General features: G+C 24.4%; 7 protein-coding genes across 7 annotated transcripts; 4 read left to right on the top strand and 3 right to left on the bottom strand.

Moving 5' to 3' along the window:
- Positions 1 to 280: 280 nt before the first annotated feature.
- PVVCY_1404750 (protein transport protein SEC13, putative) lies at positions 281 to 2,456 on the bottom strand (the record flags this gene model as incomplete). The annotated part of the gene is made up of 2 exons (XM_008624556.1): positions 281 to 1,011; positions 1,106 to 2,456. The coding sequence occupies 2 exons, from the start codon at positions 2,454 to 2,456 to the stop codon at positions 281 to 283; spliced, it is 2,082 nt and encodes a 693-aa protein (XP_008622778.1).
- Positions 2,457 to 4,125: 1,669 nt separating this feature from the next.
- On the bottom strand, positions 4,126 to 5,357 carry PVVCY_1404740 (sun-family protein, putative; the record flags this gene model as incomplete). The annotated part of the gene is made up of 2 exons (XM_008624557.1): positions 4,126 to 5,020; positions 5,122 to 5,357. 2 exons carry the CDS (start codon positions 5,355 to 5,357, stop codon positions 4,126 to 4,128), a joined length of 1,131 nt encoding a protein of 376 aa, XP_008622779.1.
- A 991-nt stretch (positions 5,358 to 6,348) lies between these two features.
- PVVCY_1404730 (WD repeat-containing protein, putative) lies at positions 6,349 to 7,662 on the top strand (the record flags this gene model as incomplete). Its single annotated transcript, XM_037634897.1, has 1 exon — positions 6,349 to 7,662. One exon carries the CDS (start codon positions 6,349 to 6,351, stop codon positions 7,660 to 7,662), a length of 1,314 nt encoding a protein of 437 aa, XP_037490936.1.
- Positions 7,663 to 8,694: 1,032 nt separating this feature from the next.
- On the top strand, positions 8,695 to 9,850 carry PVVCY_1404720 (ATP-dependent protease subunit ClpQ, putative; the record flags this gene model as incomplete). The annotated part of the gene is made up of 5 exons (XM_008624559.1): positions 8,695 to 8,757; positions 8,872 to 8,955; positions 9,102 to 9,140; positions 9,281 to 9,407; positions 9,540 to 9,850. 5 exons carry the CDS (start codon positions 8,695 to 8,697, stop codon positions 9,848 to 9,850), a joined length of 624 nt encoding a protein of 207 aa, XP_008622781.1.
- Positions 9,851 to 11,066: 1,216 nt separating this feature from the next.
- Positions 11,067 to 11,999, top strand: PVVCY_1404710 (subpellicular microtubule protein 2, putative; the record flags this gene model as incomplete). Its single annotated transcript, XM_008624560.1, has 2 exons — positions 11,067 to 11,684; positions 11,838 to 11,999. The coding sequence occupies 2 exons, from the start codon at positions 11,067 to 11,069 to the stop codon at positions 11,997 to 11,999; spliced, it is 780 nt and encodes a 259-aa protein (XP_008622782.1).
- Positions 12,000 to 12,472: 473 nt separating this feature from the next.
- PVVCY_1404700 (vacuolar transporter chaperone, putative) lies at positions 12,473 to 15,470 on the bottom strand (the record flags this gene model as incomplete). Its single annotated transcript, XM_008624561.2, has 2 exons — positions 12,473 to 15,186; positions 15,371 to 15,470. 2 exons carry the CDS (start codon positions 15,468 to 15,470, stop codon positions 12,473 to 12,475), a joined length of 2,814 nt encoding a protein of 937 aa, XP_008622783.2.
- A 2,461-nt stretch (positions 15,471 to 17,931) lies between these two features.
- On the top strand, positions 17,932 to 19,227 carry PVVCY_1404690 (thioredoxin-like associated protein 1, putative; the record flags this gene model as incomplete). The annotated part of the gene is made up of 1 exon (XM_008624562.2): positions 17,932 to 19,227. The coding sequence occupies one exon, from the start codon at positions 17,932 to 17,934 to the stop codon at positions 19,225 to 19,227; it is 1,296 nt and encodes a 431-aa protein (XP_008622784.2).
- Positions 19,228 to 19,335: the final 108 nt, after the last annotated feature.

The following is a 19,335-nucleotide window of genomic DNA, read 5'->3' as shown; positions in this document are numbered from 1 at the left end:
ATATAAAAAAATGCATATACATGCATGTATGTTCACATGCATACACACATATATAACTTAAAAGGTAGACATAAGGGTGTTTCAAAAAGGAATATAATGCTTTTTTTTTTCGTCTTTATTTGCCTAAGCATTAAAATATGCTATATGCCTATGCAATAGCATAAAATTATTTATGGTTCTATGACAATATAAAAAAAATATTCACTGAAAAGCTTAAAAATAAAATAATTATGTTTCGTCTCATATCATTTTGTTTTATTATGTTGCTATGAAGCCATTTTCATTGACGCGGATAATTATAATTAGGATATGAATTATATTGCATATTTGGTTTCATATAATTTGGATCATTTTGTGGGTTCATTGGCGGGTTCATTGGTGGTGTTGGGCCTTGACCATAATTCATTGGAGGACAATTGCCTGTACTCATATTTTTGAGGGGAGGCGCATTTGGATTATTCATCATATTTGGATTATAATTTGGAAAATTTCCAACTTTATTCATTCCGCTCATATCATTAGATGCTGGGGGAAATGCTGGAGGTGGTGGACCTGGCATTTGTTGTGAACTAAAACTCGATTTATTTTCATTCATATTTGGGAATTGACCTGGATTCATTGGGGGTGGCATTTTTGAAAAATTTGGTGGTACATTTTGTGGATTATTATGCATATTATTATTAGCATTGGGGATTGGAGGTGGGTATTGCAATGGATCAGTAGATCCTTTTTGAAATGCTGCATGTGGTGGTCCCATTGGTGGGGAATTTGGTCCTCCAGTCATTTGTGGAGGTGATGGAGGAATATTTGGCTTATTTACTGGGTTAAAACTATATGCATTATTATTAGGCATATTATTTACTGCCGCTGGGGGTGCTTGCTGGTCGGGAGGATATTTCAATGCAGCACCTGGATTGCTCATATGGTTTGGTATTTGTTGGCCTGAAAAGTTTGGATTATCAGGAGGATGAGGTTTTTCAATTGAGTTTAGTTGTGATGGGGGTGCAGGGCCTGCAAAAAAACAAAAAAAATTATTAATTTTTTGTGATATATATGTATATATATATTTCCTACAAGTACAAAATTGTGTTTTTCATCTGCATACCTGGTGGTGGGATTTTTGGAGGGGCCATATTTGGATTCATTGAACTAGGGTTTATAGGTGGAGCAATGGGTGGATTTCCCTGGCCATATGGATTATTTTTAAATGCATTATTGGGCATAGCTGGAGGTGGGCCTTGTACTGATGAATGTTTTAACATGTTTGGATCCTCTTGCATCATTGGAGTATTTACACTCATATTTTTAGGAATTTTTGAATTATCTGCCATTTCATTGCCATATACCATATTATTCATTTGGTTAGGATAATTTATATTATTGTTTACCATGTGTTGACCTTCTGTATTCATATATGGTGCATTATTATTGTATCCATCCATATTATCACTATTTTCTATGGGTGCACCGACATTATCAACATTAGCAATACTTTCGTTCAATTTTTTCTTTTCATTATCTAATAAGTTACATATTTCTTCCCAAACACCTTCCATATTTTCTTTATATAAATAAGAATTTTCATTGCCACATGCTATTGCTAATATAGTTCCATTTGGAGACCAACTAATTTTATGAACTTTATGTTCCAATTTTATAATTTGGCCATTTTTCCATCTATTATTACTTGTATCTTCTACCCACAATATAACGATTTTTTCTTCTGAACAAGATGCAATCATATTTGTAGAATCATTTAAATTAGGTCTCCATGCAACATCTTTTATTAATGAATTATGAGGTTTATCATTCATTTGGAATATTTTATGAAACTCTTTTGTATTATTGTCAAACATCCATATAATAACTTGATTATCATATCCTCCAGAAACTAATCTAAATGAAGTTATAGCATCATTACTATCATTTATGTTTTTATTTTCTGATATCAAATTAAATGGTTTTTCCCAACTTAAACATGATACACCATTTAAATGGGCTCTTACACTATGTTTATGCCAACCCCCTTCATTTGGTCCTTTATTAAAATTATAAGATATTATACTTAAATTCCCATCTAAGCATGCACATCCTAAATGTAAACCATATTCTGATGGTGACCATTCAATGTAATTAACACTACTTTTATGTTCATTATTTATATATATCATATCATATTTATTTATACTAACTTCTTTATATATTATAACACTTTTATCATAAGAACAACTAGCTAGTAAACTTCCATATTTGGGATGAGACCAACATACTTTCCAAACAGCAGAAGTATGGTCTCTTATCTCAGCTATACATATAGGCTCTCTTGCCAAACTTACATCAAATATTTTTACAGTGTTATCATTAGAACATGTTGCCAACTTCTTGCTATAATAATCTAATTCACAATCATTGATTGATTTGGTGTGATTTGAATCAAATGTAACTAATTCACTCATCTTCAGCTTCTCAAATAATTCAGTCGTTCAAAAGAAAAAAATAAATAATAAATAAATATAAAATAATAAAAAATTATATATATGCTTTATCAGTTATGCACATAAAAATACGAGTCAATAATTCGGTAAATAGTTAAATGTGCCCCGTAAGTATGCATTTATATATTCAATACTAAAAGTGTCGTTAGCAACGGAAAAAAAAACTCACGACAGCGTTTTACTAGTTACATTTTATCATGCATACATAGATAACTATATACCCATGTGAACATATAAAAGTATATATATATATTTTTTTATTTCCTCAAAAAGGTAGTAAACAAAACTTGCTTGTAATCATGTACCTATATATAACAAATATAAGTACATCACAATTCAAAGAGTAAAAATTGAACTTAAAAAATTTTCTGGTTATATATTAAGGGTAAAAATTCATACTCCTGCGAATTCTTACAAGCAATAATTGAACAAGGAAATAAACATAAAAATGTAAAAAAAACACTTAAATCTAAAAAAAGATAGAAAAGAAAAACAATAAAAAAATATAATTTTATAAAATATCATATAAAAATAAAATAATACCTTTTAAATATATGCTTTGTAATTTCTTCTATCCCATAAATTAAAAAATATATAAATATATTATTTTTTTTATTTATTATCACCCAGTCACGAATTATTCATATTAGTATGCATAATATATTCGCACTCCCAAACATCCGCCTTATAAATACATTGCTGCATAGCCTTAACCTTAAAAATGTTTATATATATATATATAATGCTAAAATTAAAAACATTAATTTGAAAATATTAAACAATTTTATACATATTTTATTTAAAAAATATTTTAGTTAAAAATATATTATATTGTAATATATATAGGGTAAAATCTTTTGTTGAAAATTTGAACTTATAATACAGCAAAATATGATGATAATATTGTACATAGAGAAAAAATATATAGAACAAATGATGGTGAACATTAATATATATTCCATTCAAACATCATATTTATTTGCGTAATTTGTAAAAACATTATTTATGGAAAAAAAATCATATATGTATATTTCGATGTTTTTAAATCCTCATTGTATAGTTTGATTAATAACATTTAAAAAATGTAAAATAAAACTTTGATAAATAAATTAAGTTTAGTTTGTTTATCTGTAAATATATTTATAATTTTATTCGGCATAAAAAATAATACAAATAAGTTGCTTAAAAAAATGTATACTTCCTAAAAACAATGGAAGCATACCTCATTATATATATATATATATATATATATATGTATACATGGGCTTAGACAGAATATGCATATTCAACTTATTTAAATTACAAAACATTAAATGGTTTACCCATATTCATATAGTTGTAAATATCATAATTATAAAAAAAAAAATGAAACTAAAACACAGAAAATAGAAATGGGTACAATGAGAAATACTGTTAACATTTTACACTAAAAAACGGATTCATAAAATATCTGAAATGATTAAAATAAATTAATCAAAAAAAACGCTTTACTATGAACTAAATTATTCCGTTATTCTGTTGTAATGCAATTCCATTTTTTTAATTTACAAAAAAAAAAAGTATTAAATATAATACACATATTAATACGTAAATAGCGATTTTTTTTTTCTCATATTCCACTGATACTTTATCATTCTTTTCTTTCAAAAATCGCTAAAAAAAAACCATCCATAGATTTCGATTGTGGCAAAGAATGAAATGGTGGCTCCGATAAATAAAGATTATGTTTTTGACAAAAATATTTTGCTTGATGTACATTTTCAGCATCCAATATACTACATGTTATGTATGCAATTTTACCATTTTTTTTAAGATAAAATAAAGCTTTTTCAAAAATTTTTCTTTGTAAATCCATATATTCATATAACTTTTCATTTGTAAATTTATACTTCATTTCTGGGTTTCTTCTTAACGCACCTGTACCAGTACATGGAGCATCAACAACCACAATATCCATATATCCAAATAATTTTTTTAATAAAATATGATTTGAGTTTAAAAGAATATAATTTTGAATTCCAGCACGTCTTAATCGAATTTTTGCTTGTGATAACATTCTATCTCGTATATCATGTAAATATATTTTTCCTGTATTTTCCATAGAACCTGAAAAAGCTAATGTTTTCCCACCTGACCCAGCACAATAATCAAGTACTTTATCACCTGGTTTGACAGGTATTTTTGAACTAACTATTTGACTTGCTTCATCTTGAATTTCAAAATATCCTTTTTTATATTCATGAATATTTTTTAATATTTGATTTTTTGTTAATAATAATCCATTTGGGGAATTTACGCACTTTTCAACACTAATACCTTTGCTCATTAAATTTTTATATAAATCATTTCTGGATATTTTATTAGTATTAACTCGTAAAAAAACAGGTGCCTTTTCATTCAAAATTGACATTAAAGTAATAGTTTTTTTTTCACCATAACAGTTTATGAGTTGATCATATAATTCCTTTGGGAAAGAGTATCTGACATGTGCAGGAATTTTCTCATTATTCATTTCGTATTTCCATCTGTAATTTATCGTAAAAAATATATATTATAAATTTATGATAAGTTTTATGTCTAAATAAATATATGCATATATATTATGTGACTTTATTTATATTATTACTTATCCGATGAAAAATAGGTTTTTATTATATTGGTGTACAATGAAACAGGGGAAGACAGGTATGCTAAAAGAGTTTTATTTTTAATAATGTTGTAGACATGTTCTGAAATATAAGGTTTATCTCTATTCTTTATGTTATTACTTTTAAAATATAAACGCATATAAATGTCCAAAGGGGACATGAAATTAAAATTATTTAATGCATTTTCAATGTGACGCAGTCTGGTACTATTCATTATATTGCAATATGTAGTAATATAATGTATTATATTTTCTTTTTTCTTTTTTTTTTACTAAAAGATAACATTATACCAACCTTATGATAACATCACTGAAATAATGGGTGGTTATAATGCTGTTTTTCATATATATCAATATTTCTATAATACTTTACTAATTTCCGAATATTATATAATAAAATTAAAAAATTTATTCCTTTAAGTTTAATGCAAATATCATATATTCACTCTTATATGAAAATACGATCAAATTAAGTTGCATAATATTTCACTCTTAGAACATCACCAATTTTTTGAATGTAACTAAAAAGAAAAAAATTATGTCATTGTGTATTTTTAATTATAGGTAAAATTATTTTTATACAATTCACCAATTTATTAGTGTTTTTTTTTTTACAATATTTAACAAAAATAAAAAACATATTCACTCTATAAATCCTTGTATATTTAAAGCCACGAGAAAAAAGTATATACACGTATTAGTGCTTATGTAATTATAAAAATAATTTTCTCCACAAATTGTGATGTTTTTTGGACTGCTATAAATAGTTAAAAAAAAATTGTAAAATTATTTTTAAAAACAAAAGTAGAAGAAAATATAGAATATAAATTTGGAACATATTTCGTATATTATTTTATCTTTTTTTTTTAAAGTATTTATTAAAATGCATTCAAATGAATATACCACCTAAAAATTTTAAGAAAAAAAATTATATCCATATTTTAGTATTATTCATATATTTTTTGTTATTGATCAAGAGTTAGGAAGAATTATCACATTCGCATAAGTATTTCGAGTTATATTTTTAATCTTATATAACATATGGAGAATACAAACAATTATTTTCTGGCAATCTTTATATAGAAGAAGAAAGAATAAAAGATATAACTCAATGTAATAAAAGTTACATTCACAACTGTACATATAAATGACGCAAAAACATTAGAACAGAGAAAATATTGATATAGGAAAATAAATAATAAAAAAATGGAACAGAACAAAGTAATGCTAATTTATGACAACTACGATATACTTTGTATAAATGCAGATAACGAGAGATGTGAAAATAAGTTTGAACTATCAATTAAAGATAATGAGAAAAAAATATGTATGCTTAAAAATGGAAACTTTTTAATTTTAAATGCAAATAGAAAAATTATAACACAATATTCATCCGCAAAAAGTAATGCAATATATACAAAACATTTACGAGTATATATAAATGTAATTAAATTAACAAAAAATGAAAAATTAATTTTTGGGGGTGATAAAACAGGAAATATATATATATGGTCTTCTATAACAGGACTATTAGTTAGTTCATTTCAGGCACATTTTGGATGTATAAAAGATATAATAATTGATCAAACATTAAATGTTGTATATACATATAGTGATGATAATATAATTCATGTATATAATTTACATGACATGTTAAGAAAAAAAAGTGCAACTAAATCAATGCTATTTTATCAACATGATATAAATACAAGTATAAAGCAAATTCTTCCAATAACACCAAATATATATGATTCATATTTTACATTAATTTCTTTAACTAATGATGGAAGTTTATATATTTGGGGACTAAAAACAAATCAACCAATACAAATATTAAAAACATATTCAATGAATTGCTCATATATATGTTCAAACTATCCATTTAATACACACTTATATTTATGTAAAGGCAAGAAAATATTCCGAATACCAATTCTTAGCTTGCTTGACAATGATCATGGACATAGTAATGAATGCAAAGAGGGTAGAAAACCTCACCTTGCAAACATAAATGAGTGTAACAACGATTATGTAAAAATAATAAAGAATGATGATCAAGAGAATAAAACATTTAAGGATGAAAAATACGAAAATTTTAAAGATAATAAACTTTTAAAAAATTATTCTCAAAGTCATCCATATTTTAATTTAAAAAATTTTACTACATTTATAGGTCATAAAAATGATATAATAAAATGTTATGTTAGTGATAAAAATCAATTTATGATTTCTTTAGGTAAAGATGGCTTAAAAATATGGGATATATATAATTGTTATCCTATAAAAACATTAAAATATGGAGAAAATATTATCGATTTTTATGTGCCATCATATAAACAGTTTTCTTACTTAGTAGAACTACCAAATTTAGTTCTTGAGTACGAAGATGATACAAAAATAACTGTTATTGATGAGATTAGTGAAACCAAGGTTCCAGAAGAATGTAACCAAATCTTTAAAGATGATCAAAGTTTATTGATTAATATGGTAACTATATTTGCACAACATGGCATATATTAATAGCCATGGATTATCATAAAAATACAATTTTTTTTAGTTCCTTATATGCAAAGAATTGTATGAAATACCCAATATCTTGAATTATTGCATAAGGATAGTGGTACATACAATGAATGCATTCATATGTCTGTGAATATTTACATTTTGAAAAATAATTATGTTTCCATTTCTATTTTTGTTTTTGTTTATATGTGTGGGTGTGTTTGCATATTTTTTTTAAATCAATTATGTGATACATATACATACAAACATAACTACAAAAAATGTTATAGAGGAGAATAAATTGAATTCCGTTAACAATCCTACACATGTATAATTATCTAAAAATTTACTACAACATTTTTTTATCTATTGTTTTTCATAATATTTTTTTTTTATTTCGTCTTTTGGAATGATACCTCAGATTTATAAGACTAAAATTTCATTAATGAAAATATGTTTCTTAATATTTATATTTTGTTTGTCAATATTTTTTTATTTTTCACTAAAAAGAACAATTCAAATTATGAATAAAAAATATTTTAGTACAATAAAACAAATAACCCCCAAATAATAGTTTCATACTATGCGATATTTCACAGTTTTATTCCTTTGCATATGTTCAAAACGATAAATTAATTTTCTTTTCCTTTTATTCACTTACATATGAATAATTTAATATTTTATTAAAAGGTTTTTCACGTGATGATATATTATAAATATATATATATACATATATAATAGGTTAATAAATCCAAATTTTTATGGAGACTTTTCTTTTTTAATTCGTTTTTTTTTCTTTTAATGCATAAAAAAATTCATATGAATACCATATGATTTACTGTAATTTAATTTATATTTTATTATTGTTTATTATTATAGTTATATTGTTTCTTTTCATATTCTATAATTTCATGTTTTTGAGAAAAAAGAATAATACTAATTCACATTTGTATGCATAACATTACAAGTGTTTTCTACACTTAAGCGCGAATACGTCTTAATAATGTTATTAAATTTACCTTTTTAATCGCCTTAACACAAAAGAGAAAAATGTTTTTTAAATCCCTTTCAAATATAGTTAAACCACGAAAACAAATAACCACAGCAATTCAAGTTAGTACATACAAATAAATATTTACATTCTTATTTCTCATAACTATGTTTTATTTTTTTCGTATAAAGGACCAAATATAGAGTATACATATATATATTTTTTTAATCATATAGAGAAGCTACTTTTCCGATAATGGAAAGATTGTGATACCGCGACATGGAACTACGATATTATGCGTACGCAAAAACAATGAAGTGGTAAAATTTTATTAAGGAAAACAATATAAAATGTGTGAATATAATGAAAATTCAAGTCCCATTTAAATTATATATCTATATATTCGTTATAATAAAACATTTTAAATGTATTATTACACATTTATTTTTACTTTTTTCGTTTTTAGTGTTTAATCGGTGATGGTATGGTTTCCCAAGGAACAATGGTTTGGACAAATTGCATGAAAAATATACTATGTATATACATAATACAGTATTTATTTTTCACTACGCATAGTTATTGGTTTATTGATATCAATTATTTCCATTTATTCATAATGCATCATACATATTCACAATTTTTTAGATAGTTAAAGGAAACGCAAAAAAAATAAGAAGGCTAAAAGATAACATTTTAATGGGATTCGCAGGCGCTACAGCAGATTGTTTTACCTTATTAGATAAATTCGAAACAAAAATTGACGAATATCCAAGTAAATAATTTACATTTTAGTATACATACGAAATTGGAGCATTTAAACATTTATATTTTTGCATGAAAGCATAAGAGTTTTAATATACAACATAAATATATATGCATTTTTGTTTTATTTGTGGATGTACAGATCAACTTCTGAGAAGCTGTGTTGAACTAGCAAAATTGTGGAGAACTGATAGATATTTACGACATTTGGAAGCAGTATTAATAGTGGCTGACAAGGACACTTTATTAGAGGTAACCGGAAATGGTGACGTTTTAGAACCATCTGGAAATGTTTTAGGGACAGGATCAGGCGGCCCATATGCAATAGCAGCCGCAAGAGCTTTATACGATATCGAAAATTTATCTGCTAAGGATATTGCTTATAAAGCTATGAATATTGCCGCTGATATGTGCTGTCACACGAATCATAACTTTATATGCGAAACATTGTAGAATTATTTTTTTTATCGTGGATATGTATATATAATCAAATGAATTTGTATATATATGCATAAATATATATGTTTGTAGTAATAAATTCATGCATCCCCTCCAAAATATATATATGCGAGGAATGGTGTGGGCATTGTCCCATTTGCTATTGATTAAAAAAATTCATATTAAATTACTTTTTTTTATTTTTATATAAATTATCAATATACTTTCACTTATAATTTTTTTTAAATAACTTCTCATTAAAAATACAATCTTTACCATAAAAAGTATTTAAAACTCGTTCTTGTCTAACATTTTTTTCATATTAATAATGAATTAAATGTGTAGCTATTTTTTTTTATATCTAGCTAAAAATATTCTTATAATAAAAAAAAAATGGAAAAAATTATGAACAAAACAGGATAAGACAAAAGAATGTAATAAGGGACCATTTATGGCAATATATTTTTAAAGCATTTTTAAATTATCTTATTTTTTGTTATGTGCCAATTATATAATAAATTGATATTTATTGCTTAGAATTTTCTCATATTTTAAATAATTTCTATAAGATTTATATTTATATGTTATTTAAAAAATTATATCCCTTAAAATTGTTTTTTTTTTATTTATTATATATACATGTAAATACTTGCAAATGCATAAACACCTGAACGTTCAGACAATATATGTGTTTTTTTATAAAAAAATAAAAGAAAAAAAAAAAATAAATAGCACCAATATGCAACGGTATAAAAAAATGGACAACGGAAGAATCTTTTTATGTGTGTAAACAAATGATTTTATATTTTAAAATGAAAATTGATATATATATACATAAAAAACAACAGTAACGAAATCCTACAAAATATTTAAATGGCAAAAAAATAAATAATACATATGTAAACATATATATATGCATAATGTAAAATTCTTAAAAAATTATTTGTCTTATAAATTGTTATTAAGCATGTTTTTTAGCTTGTAATAATCATATATCCATATATTTTTAAATGGACATTTGTTCTATTATAATCATTATTTGTACATTCATGTATAGATAATAATATACATTATAAATATTTATATATTTACAAACTGAATATTATACTTTTGTATTTTATCATTATTTTTGATCTCACTACACACATATACATATATCACACTTTGTTGTTCGCACCATTCATTTATTTGTTTGATAATTGTGAACATTATTATATAATTTTCTAGAAACATGGAAGAATATAATTATGCTGGATTAAGTTCTGAACGTTTGGACTATTTAAAAAATTTTGATGTCAGAAAAAGATCTGCGTTTAATGGAAATAGTTTTTCATATGGTAATAACATTTATGGAATTTTGCATAATTGCCCTAATGAAAAAAAAAATATAGCAGATGGATGTTTTTTAAAATACGGTCTCAAACATAGAAACAGTGATATGAATTATGCAGGCTTGCAATCAGAAATTAAAAATGATATCGATGTAAGAAATAGACGAGTTAAAAATGATACAAACCACCATGGGGAATTATTAAAGGACATTATACAAAATAATGTAAGTGATGCAGAATTAAATGATTCAAAATGTTTTTTTTCTGACAAAGGACATGTATTAACACCAAAAAGAGCATTATCTAGGCATGTTAATGATAGTGAAATCGATAAATATTTTTCTACGAAATATGCGGTAACAGATAAATCAAGTGGCAGAACAGAAATTATGGTGGAAAGAAAGCCTGGCTGTTCCAATATTATTGTTCAAAACTTCTCAGAATTTGATGCATATGCAACTTATAAAAAACAAGATGCTAGAAAAAACAGAAGGGATTCGTTTGTTCATACCAAAATGGTAATTAATAAATAAGAAGTTAATTGTTTGTGTTTTTTAATATATTCGTGTTATGTGGTAATAAATATGACTTTATAATAAATACCACGTTTTTTCTCAACATAAACATATATGCGTACATATTTCTGTTCATATAAATTTGTTGATTCTTAGGGAATAGTTCCAAGAGACGATGCCCCCACTACCGATAAGAGCAGCAAAGCACCAGCCATATTTACTGACATTCATAGAAGTGATAACATAGCTCCAGATAAATATTGGTTGTGCCCAACAGTTGAAAGTGAAAAGAAAAATAACCTAAATATTAGATACTAATATTTTTTTGTGATTTGTTTTTTAAACTTTTTTAAAATTTATATGACAAAAAAAGAAACAATAATATGCATTACACGAGCATATATACATATGCACATGATTTTAATTCAAGATGCAATAACCATTTACACATATTTATAAAATTAATAATTATATAATTTTCCTTCGAATTATTAAAACACTGTTAAAGATAATTTCCATTTCAGTTATTTCCACATATATATATGCATGTTATATGTATCGAATTAAATACAAACATATTGCGAAGATTTACTCCTTTTATGTATATATATTTTTATATAATGTTTTGTTTCGAATATATACTATATAGGGGTTTATCTTTATATAGCAATTTCGTCACCATTGCGAGGCGAGTTAAACTTTGTTAATATAAAACAATGTTTATGTTTTTTTTGAAATATCACAAATTTGTTTAAATTAAATTTATTAAAATTCATGCATATATTTCCGCTTCATTTTTGATCTACTGGTGCCTCTCCATTGTATGGGCCCCCAATGAAACGACTGTATACATTTAGTACGACAACTGTTGACAATGCAAATGTCAATGTAACGACTAAAACTCCGGGACCAACTTTGTCTGTGTAATCTATGGGTTCTTTATTAATCAGTGCATTGGCTCTTTTTAAATAAATATAAAATGAATATATAATAAAAAAAATAGCAACAGGTGCCATAATAATTCCAGAGATAAAACCATAAAAATTTGAGAAATTAAGAAGAGTTATAGAAATTGTTGAAAGTAATACACTAGTATTTAGCCATTGTAATAAGGTTCTTTCATTAGCAAAAAATGTTTTAGGCTCCACTCGAACTACTGAATTTTTGGGGATTTTATTATCAACAATTTGATTTTTTTTAAAAAATAAACGCTTAAAAAATGAAAAAATGCTACCAGAAGGTGACTTAAAGTTTTCACATCTCGTATCATCCTCTGAATCTAGAAGAGGCTCATAAAAATTGGGGTTTTCTATTGTATAGGTATTGATTGGGAAGGATTTATTTGCGTTGGAATATTTCATTCGGTTATTATCAGAATTATTGTAATTTTTATTGCCATTCCAGTCTGGATGCATATTTTTTTTAGAATCATAAATACTATGATATGTATTATTGAAAGGCTTATTTTTCTCTATTTCATTTCTAAATATAACTTCACTTTGGTGTGCAATTCGTGCAGACGCGCCGGTGTATGTAATACCCTTTTTATACTCACCGTTAATTTCCAATTTTTTTTTCTGTTTCTTTCTTTTTTTTTTGGGGGGACTTCCATTTGTATAATTATTCGTATTTTCAGAGAGAACCACATTGCTTCCGTTATTAGCACTATTTTCTGAGGAGTATTCCATTTTTTTCTTTTCTTTTTTCTTTTTTTTTGAATTATCAATGCTTTTCGGGTTTGTAAGGTTGTTGTGTGTATAAACTGTCCAGTGTGGATAAGTTGATATTTGGTTTGAATAAAATAAAGATATACCTTGAAGAAAAGAGGAATATCCCCAAACTTCTTTAACCTCTTTAAGATTATTTAATTTAAGTATTATATTTTTATCCATATTTTCTTTTATACTAATATCAATAATAGCATGATCAAAATAAGAATATTTCTTACTCCCTTTGCCAGTCCAAATATATTTGTTTTCATTTAAATTATTGGCATCGCTTTTTACACCCCCTTCTATACAATTATCTTCTTCATCATCCTCACTATAATCATCATTATAAATACTTCGTTTATCGTTATGAGCCCAATAACATATATTTTCGTCGATATAACCTGTTACATTTTCACCATAAAAATGCAATCTATTTAATTTACTTTTAATATAACTTTTAAGATTCTTTTCTTTAATCTCAGAAATGTATTTTTCTATAAATTTTTGTGTTATACCATCATCTTGTTTTTTTATATTATTAACACTATTATTTGTACTAGCCAAATTTGATTCATCTGTTTTAGAAGTTATATTATCAGAATTTTTTTTTCTTTGAAACTTTGAATCATTTATAATGCTCTTATCATTATTACATGTATCATGGATAGATGCTGAATATAAATCATCTACTGTTTTTATTTCTAAATCTTGGTTTACTAATTTTTCTGGAGGAATAAATTGTTCATTGTTATCATGACTGGGTTCATATAAATTAAATTTTTGGATATGTGTATTTTTTTTAATATTTCGCTCATCATCACCTTTTGAATAAATATATGATCGTATTCTAAAACATTCATTATTTTGTAAATTTTGATTAATATAATTATTGTAAGTATTTAACATTGGATCGTCGAAATATATAGTTATGTAATCATTTTGTGTTTTGTTTTTTGATATTATATTCATTAAATTATTAAAATTTATAAGAATATCAGATTCTTTTAAATTGCTATATTGAAAAACAAAATGTTTACATATTTCTACTTTGACTGACATTACATTTTGTAGTTTTACAATATATTTTGTATTTTCAACACTTTTTTCTGTCTGTATACACAAATTTTCCATCTTGGGTATATCAGTAGATAAATTATTCTCTTTTATATTTACATCTTTTTTAACTACATTAGCATTTTCAATTATCATTGAATTATTAGTTTTATCACAATTTGATACATTTTTATTAGGCTGGACATTATTATTTAAAACAGTATGTTCATCTTTTGTATTTTCATTAACCTCTATAATGTTATTTTTGTTTTTTACATTTCTATAATATTTAAAGCATATCGATAATATATATACTAATAAATTTGTATCAAAAGTCATAAAAAGACTTTTTATTACAACATTTATATAAAATGAAGAGCTAACTGTTTTACCATTATGCTTATCAAATTTTTTTGTAATTTTACGAAATCCCATAAAATTAATATTTCTATATTTTTCTATAAATATTAATGTATTACCTAATCTATTTAATTTTTTTTCTATATCTAATATATCTATAGATTTCTCATCTCCTCTTTTTAATTCTTTATAATATGTCTTAGCTTCTGTAAACCATTGTTTTATTATTGCAATAGTAAAACTATTAATTTTATCTAGTTCCGTATTTAGGATGTCTTGAAATCGAGATTCTGGTGATTTATATTCGGCTCCACTTAGAGCTCTTATATTTCCAAAGTTTGAGGTTATTTCTTTTATCGTATAAGTAGACGTATCATTTCCTAAGGCACATCAAAAAAGTTGAAAAATGTAGAAAAATGCAGAAAATCATGCTGAAAATTTAAAAGACCATTCCAACCGTTTCAATAGTATGATTTAAGAATGCCCCAACTTAATATGTGGCTTAAAAACAAGCAAATAAATATGTTAAGCAATATAGTACAAATATATGAAGCATCTTATTACCTGTTATTAGTTTTATGACATTCTTTAACTCTTTATATGAAATATAATGCTCTCGATATTTTGGATGAGCCTCCGCATTCAATTTTTTACGAAATTTCATTATGAGTATTTATCAAAAATATAAAAAAAAATGACAACGACAAAAAATATAGATCATATATAGGATACATAAAATAAATGTTATTAAATTTGTACAAAATTTATTGTAAACATTTTTAATAATATAGCCTGATTGTGTATTCCATTATTCATACTACTTACATACAAGCATTTTATTCTGGTTTTGTAAAATATGTTACTTCTCAAAGTTTACAAAAAATTATATATTTTCCCTTACAAAATTATTGTTCCATATTCTATATTATGCTATACACATATGAACATTTAAATTTTATAAAATATATTGACTAAGCATAAATATTATATAGATTATATGAGAATATACAAATTGTGTTATTTTCTCAAATTAAGAACAGTACAATAATACATTTTTTTAAACATGCTTATTGATTGAATTCATTATTTTTACACATAAATATAAATCCAATTAATTTAAGAAAACAACATTCCCATATTATCGTATTAAATTTAAAGAAATATAAAGCTATTATTATTTTTTTTAATTCCGTTATTTTTTAGCACCAATATTTATGAACAATTTAAAAAAAGTTTTCCAAAGAAAATTAAGAACAATGAAATATCCAACAAGGCAACAAAGAGATTAAAAAATAAAAATCATATCGGGCTCTTGTATATATTATAGGAATACGTAAAATATTATATATACATATAAATGTATATTATTTTTTCTATACATTTTGTATGAGTTGGTAAAATAACAAACATATCTTAACTTAAAAACAGACTAAAATTGTATATTAAAAAGGAATGAGAAATTATCCTTTCCTATAAATGGTAATACATTCTTTTCGAGTCCCTATTTGATTAAATACGATTAAAAAATGTATAAAATATATTTAGTTATATTTTTTAAGCCTTTTCCATTTGTATATGATTTATATATTTTTTATAAATGTACATATATTCCCTTATATTAAATTTTCAGAAAAAGGAATGTTTTAATTGTATGTTCAAAAAAATTTGCATTATGATTTAGCTATTTAACTATGTTGTTGAATAGGATAAAACTAACAAAAATAAAATTAAATAAAAGACACACATACAAGCTTTAATCTTATAACTTCATTTCCCAAACTCACATATACACATAGATATATTAATAAGAAAATTATATGTTCAAAGTAATGGAACTTTTCAAAAAAAAATGTGTGTGTGTGCATATGTGCTTCATAACAAATAGGAATAGAAATTTAATATTTTGTAATTATTAAGGATAAAAAAATTAAATATATAGTTCTATTAATTTAAGTCTTTTAAAATATTCACAAAAATTTTTAAGAATTGTATTTTATAAGAATAAGCCTGTCCTTATTTTCTTTTCATTTTTAGGATTTTATTATTATTTTTTTTTTAATTCCAAATTGTAGATAATGTTATTTTGGCTTATGTGTGCAAAAAAAAGTCAATGACCAAACAAGGGTATAATGCACAAACGTTGTATATATATAATTTTTTTTTTCTTATTTATTTATTTTCCTATGATATATAATCTTACCGAATATATGAATTATGCAATATAATACCAAACTTTCGAATTGCATAATTATATATTTTTTTTTTGTTTTTTTTTCTCAATTATGTTAAATTTTTTGAATGTTATTTTTCTATTTTCAAAAGATCCAAAATAACTAAGACTAATCTGTATGCTATAAATAAAAAAAAGAAAAAGAACAAAAGAAAAGACAAAAAGTGTATTTGTAAATGTTGCAGAATTTAACTAAAGATTCAACTTAAAAGAATTTTTTTTGAACTGCGATAAAAAAAAATAAATTAAAATAATATATATCCAGTGTTTGTCTAATATTTACATAATATACATAAAAAAGTGTATATAGTATAAATGTTGTTATATCACAACCTTGTCTTAATTAAGATTTCCCAAATTTTATAGATAAAGAATATATACTAAATTATTGTTACATGTGAACATATATATATATAGACGTACACATATTCTATAAATGCAATAACACCTATGATTTGTTTTTTTGAACGCATCTGCATAATACATCTATTAAAAAATTAAGAACAGGATGGCACAAATTACTATCTTTGTCTTGTAGAATATTTTATATTTTCTAAATATTTTTTATATTTGTTTTGTCATGAAATAGTTTTAGCTATATGATATATACTTATTTTTTAATTCCATTTTTTTCAAGCATTTTGTTATATATATTTTTTGATATGTTCCCCTTAATGTTTTGTGCATATTTTATATAATATATATAATTTGTTTTTTTTTTTTACAATTTATTTTATATTGTCCCTTATACCAATCTTTGGCTTTCAAATATATGTATATATGTGTGCATAATTATATCTCTATTTGTATAGACAAATTCAAGCACATTCCTTATCGAAGGAGGGGAACAAATACAAAATAATAAAACTGTTTTATTTCATAAAAAAAAAAAAAAATGTTCAAATATACATGTGATGAACAAAATGAAGAACCCCCTCAAGGGTTAGAAAATAAACAAGGGAAAAAACTTGTTTTAGAAAATTGTGGTTTGTATATGGATAAAAATAAAAATGCAGGGGTTGTGTGTAATAGGATAACAGAATTAAATTTAAATTCACGAAAAAAAATTTCTTATATAAAAGGTGACAGTTCACAAATGAAGAATATTTTAAATCATGTTGATCATAAAGAATTAGAAACATATCCAGCGAGAAGACTTTTAACTTCTTATTCAACATACGATAATCAACAAAAATATTTTGAAACCAAACTTGTACCTGACATGCAAGGTAAAATGAGTATATGTGTAGGAAGAAAAAGTGGAAGTGCAACGGTTAATATTAATATTGATGAATATGATTTAGAAAAAACATATCATACATGGAAAAAAATTTTGGGAAAATCTGCTCCACATAATAAATCAAGTTTAGAAAATGACAGATTTTTAACAGTTTCAGAAGATGCTCAAAGAAGTGATAAATTGCCTATAGTAAAAAATCGAAACCCTCCATATGCTAATCCTGATGGGCCTTTTGAAAAAGAACGATTAAATTTACCTAAACAAGCAAGAGATAATTTGGATAGAACATTAACACCTTTAACAGAATCTAATAAGCCAAATGTTCGTGTAAAAAAAAATAATAATTTATACAAAGACTCTTTTTTTTTGTTAAGATCAGATGAAAATGATATACCCGATGAAAATAAAGGAGTAAGAAGAACCAACTTTCCTTGGATCAATTCTAATAGAATAAAAAATATTTTGAATTATAATTATGAGGAAAATGTTGAAAAAACAGCTAAAATTAATGATAATATGAATAATATTTGGCTAGATAATCAGAAAAATAATCGCTATGACCCAAATTATCAAATAAATTTAGATAATTCAAATAATTATCCATATAGAGAAGATAATTTTCAAAAATATTCCCAAATTTATAATATCGATGATACATTACCTACTAGTAATGTCAAATATGGTGATGCTCATAATTATGATTTGAATTTACAAAAAGAAAATATTTCCCATTTTGGATCCAATGATAAAAATATAATAAATGAAAATGATCATTACTATTTAGAAAATAAAAACTGTTGTAATCATGACAAAATAAAAAATTATAATGTAGCTAGCGAATTAGACAATAGTTCTCATGAATATATAAATAGCTATTCACACGTGGATTCTGAAAATTTTAATGACCCCAACATATCTTACAAACCTCCATCAATGACAGATATTTCATAATAATACAATTTATCCCCCACCCCCTAATTTGGTAGAGATATATATATATGTATATTTTTTTTTTACCTACTTATTTATGAGAATATTTCTCGAGAAATTGTAATTCCT

The sequence above is a fragment of the Plasmodium vinckei genome (assembly GCF_900681995.1).
Source record: "Plasmodium vinckei vinckei genome assembly, chromosome: PVVCY_14".
NCBI lineage: Eukaryota > Apicomplexa > Aconoidasida > Haemosporida > Plasmodiidae > Plasmodium > Plasmodium vinckei.
The sequence above is the reverse complement of the archived record's forward strand: the minus strand, read 5'-3'. Positions and strand labels throughout refer to the sequence as shown.